Below are 16,236 nucleotides of genomic sequence, written 5' to 3'. Positions count from 1 at the left end.
GGCAGGATCCTCACTAAACATATGGCACAAGGAGCAGGAGAGAGGGGGAAAGGCGGAAGGAGTGGTGGCCATGCTAGGTTCTAAGCTAAGGCTAGCGGTGTTTAGGTAAAGAGAAGTGGTTTATTTTTAGCAAAATGAGAAAAGTGAACAGCAAGCGGTTTAACAGTAGGGTATTCGCTACTAAAAGGTGCTAGATGTGAATATTAAACCAGATAACCCTTAGAGTAAGCAATACCAAACAAGAGAAGAGCAGTCAAACACGACTAGCACTGGAAAAGGCTCACCCGGAAATGACGTCACATGACATGACCAGCTGGTTCCACTCACCTCTTCAACCTGCAGCCTCTTAAGAAGATCCAGTGCCAGTATTCTACTCCAGTTCGTTTTTCCTCTAAGGCACATAGGCTGGTCGCCACTAGTATCTTGTTCATGTCTGTTTGCCTCGCGCTAATTTCTCCTACGCCTCGCCTACAGGATTATTCCTCCATGAATGCTCACCTGGTCACCATCATCATTTCTGGTTCCATGTCTCGTATCATGCTCAAGCGCTGCTTTCCGGAACCCCTTCTGCTGAAACCTCCAGCCACGCCTCGCCTCCAAGTCAAGATTCCTGATCCACATCATTCCTGTTGTCATCAAGATCCATCCTTCAAGTTTGCTACCAAAATATCCTACTATAAATTAAATGCCTCTTACTTGCCTCACATCGTCTGGGTTTTCTCCCGGGTTCCAGCATCTGGGTCTGCGAAGTCTAGTAATATCATGACACAGCTAAAATAACCCAACTGTCACTCTGCACAATTTTACAAATGATATGGTTTACTCAATTGAACTGCCACGCCCCCGTTACGACAATAAACCTGAAATGTGACCAAATGGTATTGCTGCACAGTATAGTTTTAGGTTGTGTAGTTGCAATCTTTTTAAGCTTTATATGTTAACGTGTCTCCACCATTCAAGTGCAGAACTGATCACATCTCAGGCTTTCTTTAAATACAAACCCTTTTTGTGCATGTCTGATTAAAAAGACACGGTTCTATAACAGCCTAAGAAAACTAACTTGCGTGAGATAAGTTCTCATTTTTCCTCCCAAGTAGTTCTAAATATCAGCAAAAAAGAGAGAGGAAGACATTGTAGAGGAGAAGTCAGTTGGTCCTGAGCTGTGAAGAGTTTAGGAGAGGTAGCTGTAGCTGTAGAGTTTCTGACTGGACTGCTTACTGTTTTTCCACAGACGCTTTGGTGCATTTCTCACCAAAGTATTGAAGTTTGCATCACTGGGAAGGCATTTCTCAAAATAATTAGTGTAAACTGCAGAACGTGGAGGATAACTTACAAAAGGAAGTTGCTTTCTCAAAATTGAAAGTAAGTTGCACAAAAGCAAGTCAGAAGCTCAAGATGGGTCGTTCTTCAAAAGCAAGACTCAATCAAAATTGATAATTAGATCTTTACTTTAATCTTTGTCAGCAAGTATTTATGTCGATGAAAGTGTCAGGGTCATCAAAATGACAAGTTCTGACTGCAGCATTTTTGAACGGTCAAGTCAGAAGGTTTGAACACGTTCTTATTGTGAAAGAAAATACCTCATCTGGTATTTAGAAAACTAGTTAAATAAAATCGAGACACTGAATGTGCACTTTCCACTGGATACTTGCAACTGTTCACAGCGTTGTGCAACTGGAGGAAAAAACCTTTACAATAAAAATAAACTCCCCATTTCTGTCACTCCAGACTTTCTTATCCGAACACCCCTCGTTTGGTCCGTCTGCGTCCATGGCGATAACAGCACTATGTGGTCAAAGGAAAAACGGCGAGGGCCGAGGGTCATCAACACAGACACGACGTTACATATCAGAACTTTTTTTTTTTATTCCATCTTTAGGACCCCCGTCCATGAGTGAATCCTTTCTACAACATTCATGATACCCACCCATGAACTCAACTGTCCCACTTTTAACACTTCTTCATAAACTTGAGCATGATGTCACATAATTTTTTTTTTTTTTTTTTTTTATACACTGTATTTTATCCCAGGAAGGGAAATTCTTTCTCCGCATTTGACCCATCCCCTTGGGGAGCGGTGAGCTGCAGCCGAAACCGCGCTCGGGAGGCAGTAGCGTTAAGGGTCTTGCCTAAGGACCCTCACTGGGTGATGTTAACTGCTCGCCATTGATATGGTAATTGGTAATTGCCCCCAGTACCATTGCTCATTCCCCTCCGGGAATCGAACCCTGGTTTCCTGCATGGTAGCTTCCCACCTTACCAACCGAGCTACCCAGACTTTCTTATCCGAAGGTGTGCCCACCTTCTGATGGGGGGGCTCGTTTGAGATGTTGTCCTTCATTCAGACTTTCACGGGAAAGCTGAGAAAGAGGAGTTGCCTTCAGCATCAACATAATTCACGGATGTCAAAGTTTGTTTCTAGATCTATTTATATCCCATTATTATCGTCTCTGATGGATGAAGAAGCAGGGCTCCTTTGTTCCACATCAAGAGTTCTTTTAGCAGCTTCTTAATTTAGCATCCCATTAAGCTCTGTTCCCAGCTGAGAGCAATGGCTCCTCCCCTGAGCAAACACGACCTTGATTTTAGTGAGAGTCTCACGCTCTGGATGTTCTCCATCCGTCTGACAAAGTCGAACAGCAGGACGTGAACTCCTTTGTCCCATTGTCTCTGTTGAATAAGCTGCCACATCCACAATATTTAGTACTTTATCCCTTGTGCTATCCTTGGCACTTTACCATTGGGAGTTGGGTCATCTAGACCCACTAGACAGTGCTCTGAACCTTTTTTCTTCAATGATTTGTGATCTTCACTGGTGTCCATGGATTATATGAAATCTTTCCACCTTTATCCACCTTTGTCATGGTAGGAAGAACACGTCAAAGTAAGGGTTGGGTCATCTAAGATAGCACAAGGGTTACAATAATTGTGGGATAAAATAAAAAGATCTGAAGAGTTGGGTGGTGTATGATGGTGTCGTGGTTAGCACTTTCGCCTCACAGAGAGAAGGGCCTGGTTTGAATCCCAACTTTCTTTGTGGAGTTAGCATTTTCCAAATGCATGCTTCACAGGTTATATGGTGAATCTGAAAAGTTTCTTATAGGTATGAGTGTGTGGCTGTGTCACCGAGTGCCCCCAGGATGGACCAGTGAACGCTCCAGGGTGTTTCCCACCTCAACCCCGCAGAAGCTGAATAGCCTCCTGCATCCTCCTGTCCGATTATGAAGCAGAACATTGGATGGTTCTGAAGAGTGAGGATTCAGGACTACAGCAGCAGAGGCTGAAGTTCCCATCTACAAGTTTAGACTGCTGCAACAATGGGATTGTCTGGTAAAAGAAGGTTTCTGTTGTGATTGACTGGCCTAGATAAGACCAGAGGAATGCTGCCAGAACTCTTCCTGCTGCAGATTGGATCTGGTGTCAGTGAGGGGTGTGGGGGATCCAGAATCAGGTTGTCTACATGCCTGCAGGTGGAGAACCTCCTAATCCTTAAAGCAGATGGGAAACTGCTCTGCTGACCCATTTGATGTGGTTGAGCTGGACGGCAAGGTTTGTAACCAACTCTGTAATGAAACTGGGGTTATTAGGACTAAGACCAAAACAGGGTCTGCTTTGGTTCAGTACAGGAGAATTGGACCAAGTGAGCGTGACATCACCCATAGAAGGTGGTTAAAGTCCAACAAAATGAAGTCAATTCAGTTGTCATATTTTTGCAATACAGACTTTACCATGTTGAAAGCAGACAATGTCAGTGAGCAACAATTGGTCCAAGTCGGGCTGAGTCAAAATTTCTGTGGCAACCACTCTCGCCAATCAGGAGTGAGCTTGTTAGAAGGCCACACCCCTACCACTTGAGAGCCGGCTCGTAAGAATCTGGCAATCAAGCATTTTGAATGTTACATGTGAGATCAGTTTATAACGTGAATAACTTAAGCTACAGAATAAATATCATTTAAAAAAAAATAGGATTATCAAGAGCATGTTTAAAAAAAGGTATCAGGGTATGAATGATTATTCTGACCAATAAAATGACTTGAGTTTATTTCTTTATAGAAGTCTATGGGATTTTGGGTTCTTGGAACCTGTGAGTACTTCCTGTTTAGAACCCCAAAAAGGTGGAGTCACACAGTCCAATTGTCCGATTTAAAGACACATGGATTAAAACATTTTTTAAAGATAAGTCTGAATAATTATTTTCGTCATGATGCTGGGCTCAGGAAAGAACTGAGCATCTTTAGTATGGTTCTTCCAAACTAAAGGTGCAACCAAAAACCATCAGGTTGAAGAACCAGCAAAAACATGAAAGAACCTTTTCTTTTTGTCTTTGCTGCATGACTAAGAGGATGGTGTCCTATCCTATGGATGGTGTCCTGTGGGAGCTGAGGAGACACATTCAGAGGAGGCCTCAGATGAGGAGTCACAGGTGTGTGTATGCTGTGTGAAACAACGTTTGAGTTGAGCGTTGCACAGTGATAATGAGGTCAAACATTGGTGATCACAGCACATCATAATAAATCTATTCAAACCCTGAGATCTTTGTCAAAATATTTTTTTTCCAATCTGTTCTGGAAATTTGTTCTTGTGCTGTTCTTTTGCTCTGCAGGGGCTCCACCGCTAGGTGGCAGCAGAGCGCCCATCGTTTTACTTTCCTTCCTGATTAATCAGTTCGCCTCGGTTCTGTAGCCATTCAGCGCACGAACCAAACCTCAGACAACTGGCTTGGAATAAAAGGAACTCAATGTTTTTATTTGAAACAACTCACACTTTATTAGAAAAGGTGGCGCGCAGTGAAGTCTGAGTCTTCATAGGAAGAGGCCCCTGCTGTGGGGCGGGAGAGCCGGCACGGCTCCATCTCGCGCACAGGTTGCCATGGAGACGCGAGGAGCGGGAGGGTGGGGGTTCCACCTACCGGATACGGTAACTGCAGAGGCAGCAGATAGTGCAGGGAGGCAGATGTGCTCCCTCTCCGCATGACTTCATCCACACGAGCGAGGACGCTCTCGAACCTGAACCTCCGGCGGAACCAGCGACGGAGCCGCGCTAGAATGAGCGGACCTGCGCGGGCGCGCCTCCACGACACCCCGCACCGGAAACCTCGCCTGGACTCCGGCCTCGAGTAGGCTGCGGTGTGGGAGCGATGACAGAAACGACACCGGAACCGGCAGCCGCGGGCGTCCGTCATCAGTGACCGCGTTCAATATGCCCGCGCGGGCCGCCTGATCCCGACGCGGCGCGAGCCCTCCGCTCCTCCGTCTGGAAACTTCTCGCGGCGGACAGCAGGCCGGCTAGCGGCGCTAGCGTTAGCCGCGTCCGCGTTAATGGAAGAGACTTCTGCAAGACCTCCACTGACATTTATGGCCGTCAGTCCGAGGACTTTATAACCGAGACGCTTTGTGTGGGATCGATCCCGGCGGAGGGGGGAGCAGGCCGGAATCGAAACGATGAATTGGAGACGGCTGCTGCGAGTCTCCAACCGCTCCTTCCTGGCCTTCATCTTCTTCTTCTCCATGTCCACCACCTGCCTGTACTTCATCTATGTGGCCCCCGGCATCGGTCAGTAATCCCTTGTTAACGCTAACCGGGTTACAGTTAATAGAATCGTGTGAGGATTAGCGGCTGCACTAAGTAGCTTACAACAGGCTAACGCCGGGCTCCCGGGTTCACCGCCTCAGTGGCGCCGCCTGCTGGCCGCTGACCTCTGCAGGATTTTCTGTCCTGGAAGATCGTTTCATAAACGTGAAGTTCATCCAGAGTAAAACAGTTTACTGCACTAACGACTCTCTCAGCCTGATGAGGATGAACTGCTCTGCTTTATGTTCATCAGGCTTTTGACTAACGTGTGTTTTTAAAAGCCAACATCTTTACTTCTGGGGAATCAAACCCACAACTTCCAGGCTGCAGCTCCTCTGCCTCAGCTTTTTTCCATATCTTTTCTTTGAGGAAGGTCAACAGGTTAATCAGCTGTTTCTCCTCCAGATGAATCCCAGCCTTTGTTAGCAGCCTGGGAGGGGAGGGGAGGGGGGCAGTCTCCATGTAAACCCAATTAGAAGCTCGGTTTGCAGGCTGACCCGGCCCACTGAGAGCCCAGTCATGAAAGAGGAGCTCACTGCTCTGAGACATCAGACAGCTGCTGCCGTTGTTCACCTGTGCAGCTCCAGGTCGTCCTGAAAGTAACCCGATTAATCGGATAACTAGTCTGCTCTCGAGTCAGACATGGAGCCTGAAGGAGAGTTTGGCTCTATGGGGAGGGGCCACCTGAAGGTCTGTTGGTTACCAGTATTTTATTTTTTTACCAGTGAGTTTAGTAGAGCTGAGTGCTGCTTTTAAAGAGGAGGTGGGCGGAGCCTGATAGACATGTGTGGCTAGAGCAGGGCCAGACCATGGCCTCACCTCTGCCGTGCTTCACCAGGCTTTACCAAATCACCTTTAAAACACTCCTTCTCTTGGTTGAGTAGTTGTGTTTTTGGGTCAGAGTTCATAGAGGATGAGGTGTTTCCTGAGTCCCTCTATTTCTCCTCCCCAGCCAACACCTACTTCTTCATGGTGCAGGCTCAGGGCATCATCCTGAGGGACAACGTCAGGACCTTCGGTCAGATGATCAGACTGTACACCAACAAGAACAGCACTCTGAATGGGACAGGTGAGCGGATCTGTGACTGGAAGGATCTGTGACGGTGCAAGCTCCTCGTCAGGTTCCTGAAGCCTGTGCGGACTTTGGCAGGAACGAGCGACTTTGAGGGTCTCTCTACAATCCCTGTGTTTGAGTAATCTGATTGATTTCCTGCTGCAGATTATCCTGACGGCAGTAACTCCAGCGAGTACCTGCTGCAGCCGACTACATACCTCCCAGAGAACTTCACCTACACCCAGAACATGCCGTGTCCAGAGCGCTTACCTTCTATGAGTGAGTCCAGAGCCTGATTAAGGATTTAATGTAAAATCCTGCTGATGTGACACCCCACCCCTTCCCCACCATGTGACGCTCTGTCTTCAGAGGGTCTAATGGAAGTGAACATGACCGAGATCCCCATCGAGGAGATAGAAGTCAAGTTCTCCAGGTTCTTTGACGTGGAGTACGGAGGCCGTTGGAAACCGAAAGACTGTAAACCTCGCTGGAAGGTGAGTTTGTGACCCCCCCACCCCCTCCACTGGGGTTCAATGTTCTGCATGAATAACATGGAGCAGAACAGAGAACCGTGTTCTCCTGCTACCTGCAGGTCGCCATCCTGATCCCCTTCAGGAACCGACACGAGCACCTGCCCATCCTCTTCCAGCACCTGATCCCGATGCTGCAGAGGCAGCGGCTGCAGTTCGGCTTCTACGTCATCGAGCAGGTACCCCCATCTGCGAGCGGCTCTGCAGGAGTACAGAACCAAAGTCCGCTCAGAGCTTTCCCGAAACCGGAAACTTCCGTTAGATCAAAGTGCAGAATATCAAGGCGGTTCTGGGGTCCACAGTTCTGCCTCATTCAGCCCTCGGTTTCTGCTTCGAGCTTTGTGCTCGGTCTTGTAACTGTCAGGGGTCCTACCCCACCTGGTTCTGATTACCAGACCAGAACCAAACCAGGAAGATGGGAAGAGGACCAAAGGTGGTAAATGCGGGAACGCTCTGTGTGGTAGGAGGAGCCACAGTGGAAATGGAAAGAGGCAGCAATGATGAAAAAGTGTCTGCTTGGTAAAGGTGGTGCAGTCTGCAAGGTGGTCCGAGGACAAGCGGCTATTCTTCCTCCTGCTTTTCTGTCGCAGTCAGAGCTCGTATCAGACAACAGCCCCCCTGAATGAGCAGGTGTATCGCTGCATGATATTTTCCTGGAGGTTTGGTCCGCTCCAGACTTTGGTTTCTCCTGTGTGGAAGCAAACCAGTTTTGAGTTTTTTTTTATCAGCCAAACATATTAACTCTCCCAGAGAGGGAGCAGCTCCAGAGGGGCTCGAAGAAAAGGCAGGCTTGCATCGCTGCAGGTTTAAAGCCAGACGATCCAGATCTTTCTGTAGCTTTTTAGAGGCTGATCATCAGTTTGGAGGTTCTCAAGTGTTTGGTTCTGTACAGCTATATTTGCGGTTCTGTTCTGTAGCATCCTTAAAAAGTCATTCCAATCATCTATTGATCTGTTGGAAAAGCGTTCTCAGTGCTCTTTTAATTATAATTATGCCGTCTTTGGCCAATATAAAAAATAACCTGTGTTGTTTTCTAGGACACAGTTTCAGCAGAGCGGCAGGCATTCTTTAGAAATTCACCTCCGAGTAGTGGGCGGGACCGTTGGCGCAAACTAAACCCCATCCCCCTTCCCCTCCCTGTTGCTGAGAGCTCTCTGTTTCCAGATAGTGGTACTTTACCTTTAACTCTTTCCTGTTAGCTTACAGCCCCTCATAACCCCAAGCTACAACATAAATGGCGAGCAATATCAGAGCTATTTAGCCGGACAGTTCTAATCCAGATTCCAGCTCAGACGAGGAAAACAAAGACGTTTGGGGATCTATTTGTCTGCAGGTGGATGCATCAGAATGAAGCGGAGCAGGCAGCTTTTGACCCGCCCATTTTCAACTTAACATATAAGCCCTTTTTCCAACACCATTCTTTTTGTCTGCTCCTGATTTGATTTGATTTGATTTATTGATTTCTTGATTTATTTCAAGCATTGTAGTCAAAGCGATAAAGAAATTACACAAATTTATCAAACCCATTACAGAAATGTTGAAATGATAGAGTTTAAAAAGACAAAAAATAAAACAAAACAAAAAAGTCACTTAAATCACATTTGCTTAATTAAATATAGAGATAATTGACTAAAGTTAAGCAGAGCTTGATTTATTGCTTGAAAAGGAGCGGGAAGAAGCAGATAATATAATCCCACCCCTACTGAGTTCATTCATTTGATAGTTTTACAGTTTTTGATTCACAACAATTAGAATGAATAAATACTCAGAAATGCTGTTTTAAGCTGAATTTTTTTATTTTATGTTCTCCATCATGAGAAAAATGCTACAAGAACATGTTAAAAACAGTGTTTTCATCGGAGCGGGTCTGGGAGGTTCTGGCTCCGTCTTCAGCTCAGATGTGAATGTTCAGCCCGTCTTCATGTGTTCAGAGCGGGAGCCAGCCTTTCAACAGAGCCATGCTCTTCAACGTGGGTTTCCTGGAGGCCATGAAGGACCTGGACTGGGACTGCCTGATCTTCCATGATGTGGACCACATTCCCGAGAACGATAGGAACTACTACGGCTGTGGTCGCATGCCGCGCCACTTTGCCGCCAAGCTGGATAAATACATGTACATGTGAGTGTTTGGGGTGGGGTGGGGGTCCTCTGAGGGTGCTGGGGAGGGTGCTCACCGCCGTCGTCTCTGTTTCAGACTTCCATATCACGAGTTTTTCGGAGGCGTCAGTGGACTGACGGTGGATCAGTTCCGGAAAATCAACGGCTTTCCCAACGCCTTCTGGGGCTGGGGGGGGGAGGATGACGACCTGTGGAATAGGTGAGCCGGCGAGTCACTGGCAGCAGCTGTGGGTCGGCCTTTGAGACCAGCAGAAGCAGAAAATGATTCCCCAACAAGGGTCCTCCAAGCGACAGATGCAGCAGAATGGGCTCATGGAGGACGGTCGTCATGGTAACCCTGCTGCGTTTCTCACCAGAGTTCACTTTGCCGACCTGAACGTCACGCGACCGGAGGGGGAGATCGGCAGGTACAAGTCTATCCCCCACCACCACAGAGGGGAGGTGCAGTTCCTGGGCAGGTGATGCTGCTTTTTGTCTACCCCCCCCCCCCCCCCCCCCACACACACACACACACACACGTGCTCTTACAGGGGGTGTCCCTGTAAGAGCATTGCTAACGTTTTACCTTTGATGCCCCCCACCCCGTGGCGTTTGCAGGTACAAACTGCTGAGGTACTCCAGAGAGCGGCAGCAGCTGGACGGCCTCAACAACCTCCACTACAGCCCCCACACCTCCATCAGCAGCCTCTACACCAACATCTCTGTGGATCTGTACCCCGAGCTCGCCCCCATCCAAGACTACTGAACAGAAGAGATGTGGGGGGGTGTTCTGGGTAATGCTGCCAAGATATCTTCATGTGGCAAAAAGGAAAATCCTCATTTCAAATGGGGGGGGGAGCAGGTCTCTGTCCCGTCTGTGAGCGTGCACATGTGCCTGCATGTCTTTCTGTTCTGGGGTTTCTGCAGCTGCACTGAGTGTCGGTCTGAGCTGGGGAGGGGGGGGGGGGCGCAGCAGCATCTATATGTTTACTGCAAAGCCTTAAAGTGGCAGAACAGATCTGCTCTGTGCCCCCACCCCCCAGGAGCCAAAACCCCTCATTTCTGTCACAGCCTTTTTTATACATATCATTTGCTCTCAGTGTTCCTATTAGGGTGGGGGTGGGGGGCACGTCGCCAGACCATTTTTCTGTATTTATTTCCTGTGAGAAGGGGGTGCTTGCCCCCCCTGCTTTTTTTTTGCTGCTGAATGAACTGGTGTAAATATCAGCTTTTCCACCCTGAACACAGTCGCTCCTGTAAATACCAGCGGACCTGTCCAGCCCCCCCAGCCATGACTCTGGCAGGTACTACAGTTCGAGTCGTAATCAGAGTCCTGAGCACCCCCTCTTGTTGTGTGTGTGTGTGGTGGTGGGGGGGGGGGTGTCGTCAGAAGAGTCACCCCAGAAGAAGCTGAAGATACTCCATTTTTTGTGCATGCCTTAATTTATTGAGTTTACGCATCGTTTCGTCAGGAGACGTCGATTTTTTGTTTAAAATTTGTTTTCACTCTGCCTTTTTTCTGACAAGCCCCCCCCCACTGGATCTACACGAACCGCTTCAGTGCCACTTATCTGTATATTTGTCTCAGAGGTGTTTTCATTTTTTTATTGTTTAATAAATTGATTTCAGTGCTGGACCACGCCACCAAGCTCTTCATTTTTTCTGGGTCCAGATCTGAGACCGGAGCAGAACCGCAGACGGACTCGCTGCTCCGTTCAGCCACTGAACGGAGGAATAAAGCCAAAACAAATCTGTCAAGTGTCAGCAAAATGCTCACCTGTAAATCCCAAACGTGTTACTGCTGAACGGAAGGAAATGAGGCGACATGAAGATTTAAGCTTTAATGGAAAATAACTTCACAGTTGGTCTTGCTGACCTGAAGTTTCATTCCGATCATCTTTTTATCTATTGTTAAAGCGTTTCCGGTGTTTTTTTTAATCTATCTGTGGCCACAAGAAAATGTGAGGAAACAACATATCAGGTATGTCTTATACCAGGAGCAGCCCAGCCACAGAACATTGCCTCAGCGCCCATCCACACCCCACAGCAGCAGGGTCCGCTCCTCAGCCAGGAGGCTGCGATACTGGACCCCAGCCGCCCCAGCAAGGGCGAGCACCACGGCAACCACCCCAGACCAAACCGGCAAACCCTGGCACAAAGACACATTGGGGTTAAAACCTTACTGAGGATCAAACCAGATGGATTTGTCTGTGGCAGAATCAATTTAACCTTTCAAAATAAAACAAACTGATAATGAAATCAATATTGGAAAATACCATATCATATCGAATAGAATCGTAAATTGAATCGTTGCAGCCAATTAAAATTATACTATAAGAAAGTAAAAAATAGATACATAAACTTTAAAAAAATTAATAAATTAAAATACTTTTCAATAATTAACCCTTGTGCTATCCTAGTCACTTTAACATTGGGAGTTGGGTCATCTAGACCCACTAGACAGTGCTCTGAACCTTTTTTCTTCAATGATTTGTGATCTTCACTGGTGTCCATGGATTACATGAAATCTTTCCACCTTTATCCACCTTTGTCATGGTAGGGAGAACACGTCAATGTAAGGGTGGGGTCATCTAAGATAACACAAGGGTTATATGTCCTCCATCATTAGAAAAATGCCACAAGAGCATGTTAAAAACACCAATACACAATTTTCATTGGTGCGGTCTTTAAAGCTAGAATGCAGAAAAGGGTTCTTAATGGAAATGCTCCATCTGACACTCAAACACACCACAGAGTTAAAGAACAGTGAAATTACGAGCCCCATCACTACAAGCATTACCGCTAAATCTATGTAGACCACACACACAGAGAAGCTCCTTAGACTGAGGTGGAGCTCTTTGAACATCTCATCATCTACAGTTCATTCCATCAGAGTCAGCAGGAATTCCTGTATGACTGGCACAATGGTACTTAAGGGATTGGGATGAAATTTATGAAGGATAAAGTCACAGAACTCAGTTCACCGAGCCATCCCCAAATGCAGTATAAAGTGTGTTCCAGGTTAAGTGTTCAGATCAGCAAGTCCACACATGAAATTAGGTTTTTGAATCAGCCTTGCTGGTTTCTGAGCTTTTTTTCTTTGACTGCAGCGTGACGATCTACTGTTTTGGATCAGGGGAGGAACGGTGATGGTGTTGGTAAAAGGATGCTGAGGTTGGATCTACCAGGACAAGAGGAGGACAGAAGGGGAAGTTTGTGGGTGTAGTGAAGGAGATCATGAGAGTGGTTGGTGTGAGGAGAAGGCAAAGGTGAAGTTTGAGAAGAGGTGGAAGATTCCCTGCGTGACCTGTAAAGGGAGCAGACAAAGGAAATCTGTGCCTGCTGCTGTTTGGGAGATTCCCTTCCTGCATAGAAATCCCTTCATTTAACCCATATGAACCCATGGTGACATGAGTGTAAAAATACATTCTTTCATCTTCTAAACACGTTTTGTCCCTTTCGGGGACACGGGGCTGCTGGAGCTTTTACCGCCCACTTGTGGGTGAAGGCAGGGGACACGCTGGACAGGTCACCAGTCACGGCCACAATCACTCACATTCACACATAGGGACAATTTTGAGTAACCAATGAAACTGTTAAGCATATTTTTGGATGGTGGGAGGAAGCTGGAGTCCCCTGTTGTATGGTCCACTTGATTTGAGTTAAAATACACATTATTTTATTTTTGAGAAAAGCTGGGTCTGGGTTCTTATGGGTCAAACATAACAACTGTAAACTTCAAATCCTGGATTAGACACCTCACAAACTCACCACTAGCTGAACATCTGTTGGAAACTCCGCCCCTCTACTCATCTAGTTGTTAAGGACGCGCCATCGATGATAATCTGACTCAACTACAAAGTCTATCATTGACCCCCTGGACACCGTTCTGTCTTATGGACAAACTTTGACTTGAAATTGAGCCATAGCAACTGGACTTAGATTATTCTTCCTCAAATAATTTCACTACTCATCCAAGTGGCTTCATCAGTCTGAAAACCTTTCCTGACAAACAGTTCAGTCACATTGTGCCATAAAAAGAACACCCAAGGCCTTTCCAGCAGTTGGATTTTAGAACCACTGAGACGACCTTTTAGTTATTTTCTCCAAACAACATTTGCAGTGTGATTGCTTTACAGTATGAAACCATTAATCCTTTAGTGTCAGTATATGTCTTTTTTTAACCAAATTCAAACATTTGAAACTTTTAGATTGGTACATGGAATTCTCATGTTTTGAATGGATCCACACTTGTACATTACATGACGAACATCTGGATGTTTGTGTTTTAATTTAGTTTATATTCCTAAAATGTTTATATATTTCTTAGATTTTCAAAGTTTTTGAGTTCCAACAATAATGTTCACTTACTAAAAATAAAAATGGGTTTAAATAATGAAATGAAAAAATAAATGAACAGAAAAAGCAATAATAACCTGTGAGAAAACAAAACAGGACATTGTTTTTATACAATATCGCTTGAGAATAAATGAATCTGGGGGAACATAATTTGTGGATTTGTCAGCGTTAAATGACTACTTCATTTATCAGAAAAGAAAACATTACTTGCATTTGGCCCACTTGTTTAATACCCATTAGCAGTTAGCTCTCCCCTCACTTTCAGAATGAAGACTTTCTCCATTATTATGCAGCGTAGTTGGCTCATTCTGATCAGAAACAACTGCCTGTATTTTTGTACCTTGATGTTCTGCCCCGCCCAGGAGATTTGTCCCTAAAGTCCAGCTCCGATGGTTGTTTGAGGAGACGGACACAGTTCTGCAGCTGCTGAAAATGTGTCCAAAAACCCATATGTTTCTCTGGATATCTTTGCTTTATAAATATTTGCACGGAGCGCTCTGGCCTCACAGCAAGAAGGCCCCAAGTCCTGCCTGAGGGACCTTTCTTGGTGGAGTTTGTATGTTCATGCGTGGGTTTTCTCCGGGTGGAATCCAGATGCAGGCTGGTAACCAAAGTTTGCAGAATACTGATAACAAAGAGCCAGCACCGATGGCAGGAATCCAGAGAACTCAGACTGTAGACATGTTAAAAAAGGGGCAGTTCTCCATCCAAAAACATGCTTAATGCTCTAAATTGTTCCTAGGTGTGAATGTAAGTGTGCATGGGTGTGTGATCGTGGCCCTGTGACAGACTGGTGACCTGTCCAAGATGTCCCCTGCCTTCGCCCACGAGTGACCGGGATAGGCTCCGGCAGCCCCGTGACCCCGAAAGGGAAAAAACTGGTTCAGAAGATGAATGAATGAATAAGAAAAACTGCTGCCCACACCAGACTTAAGCCTTAGTCCCAGCTGCCCTCACAGGTGGATATGAGGTGTAGGCTGAAAAATGGGCAAATCTGTCTGGCGCACAAAAAAATTGGACATGGAAATTTATTTCTTGATGTAGGTGATAGCTCTGTTCTGCCTTCCAAGCACTGACAGTATTCATGTCTATGCTTCCAAGGCAGCCCCAGCATCACGTGACTGACAGCTGTCCGTATTGGCCAAACAGTTGAAGTGGTTGTTCCTTGGAGAGAAATAGATGTTGAAAAGTCTTTAGAAAAGACATCATGAAAGCTTCCTGGCTCAACATATAAAAACACACAGAGGAAGTTGTGGGGAAAAAAAACAAGGATTTTTAGATTTGTTAATCAAATTTTTAACCCCTCTCTTTTCCATAGTCCAAAAATATCAGAAGGAAAAATTTCAGTTTCATAAACCTGTTTATCCAGCGGCGCAGCGTCATCACACCTATGAAACAAGTATTTGTGTGTGTGTGCGTGTGTTTGTTGCACAACCACACTCTATCTCTTGCTGCCTGTTCCACTTTGTTTTGTTTTTTTACTTTGAGCCGTTGTTCCTTCTTCCAAAAAGCCAAATGTCTTTGGTCCACAAAAACAATTTTGTTGTCGTTCTTTTTCAGTCTGAGTCAACCGTCAATGTCATAAAAGGGGCCATAAAAACCGTTTCTGTACTTATCTCTGCATTGCATCCTAGGGATTCCTCTGAAATCTGTTCCACGGCAGTTCTCTTGATGTCCATCCTGTGAGTCATCTCGCCCTAGTTCTTGCCACCTCTAGGGTACTGATCTGAGTTCATCTGTAGCTTTAATGGTCAACACCATCATGAGTTTTGAAGTCCCACTCCGATCATCTTCTAATCTGACATGGTAAAGGTTTTCCCAGTGGTCTTTTAATGACGACTGTGTCATTTTTAGCCAAAATTTAAAAACCTGTGTAATTTTCAAGGACATAGTTTCTGCAGAGCAGTTGGAGTTCATTAAGCTGTTACTTGATCTTTGCTTGCTGGTCACCAGCCCCAGTCACAGCAGTCGTTAACTAAGGTGAGCAGTAGCATTTCTAAATAAATAAATAAATGTGCAGACAATAAGTAACTTGTGGTAAATACAATTAATTATTACAAGGCAGCTATTTCATTAGCAACCGAGCAGACTCTTGAAATGACATTCTGACACTAGGGTGTGCCACTGCACTAAATTCAGTTTTCAATTCAAAACACAATAACAGCATTTTATGCAATGTTGTTTAGAAAGACAACATTTTCAAATATAGGTGCATATAGACTTCATATTAAACACTCAAAAAGTTTGGTGGCTGTCTGATTTCTGGCAGGTCTTGTCCTTCTGTCGCTCTCTTCTGGTTATTTCTACCATCGCTGTCCCTTGGGCTCTTCCTGCTGGTGGCTGTGTTTCTCCACAGGTGTGCAGTATTACTGCAATGCAAACTTGATGCAAACTTGATACAACATGCAAATTTGATACTTGAAAGGATTTAAAACTTTGTTTTCAGATATTCCACCAGGTTTCAAGTTGTTATAACTTCTCTTTGCATCGTTCCAAGCTTTTCTTTAAATCAGAACAGTCAAGAATTTTTGTCTCATTAAGGGCTAGGATCTAGAAATAAGGAAACGATTATCAAAATGAGTCCAAGTTATTTTGCTCCAAATGTTTGACAGCAGAAAAACTTAA

General features: G+C 45.5%; 1 protein-coding gene across 1 annotated transcript; it reads left to right on the top strand.

Annotated features, from left to right (window-relative positions):
* Positions 1–4,755: 4,755 nt before the first annotated feature.
* On the top strand, positions 4,756–10,896 carry LOC101160972 (beta-1,4-galactosyltransferase 6). Its single transcript, XM_004067652.4, has 9 exons — positions 4,756–5,553; positions 6,524–6,640; positions 6,791–6,904; positions 6,995–7,119; positions 7,218–7,334; positions 9,087–9,274; positions 9,350–9,472; positions 9,630–9,731; positions 9,871–10,896. The coding sequence occupies exons 1-9, from the start codon at positions 5,442–5,444 to the stop codon at positions 10,016–10,018; spliced, it is 1,146 nt and encodes a 381-aa protein (XP_004067700.1). The 5' UTR covers positions 4,756–5,441; the 3' UTR covers positions 10,019–10,896.
* The last annotated feature ends 5,340 nt before the right edge of the window (positions 10,897–16,236 follow it).

Source organism: Oryzias latipes, chromosome 4 (genome assembly GCF_002234675.1).
Source record: "Oryzias latipes chromosome 4, ASM223467v1".
NCBI classification, from domain to species: Eukaryota; Metazoa; Chordata; class Actinopteri; order Beloniformes; family Adrianichthyidae; genus Oryzias; species Oryzias latipes.
This window is presented reverse-complemented; position numbering and strand designations above follow the sequence as displayed.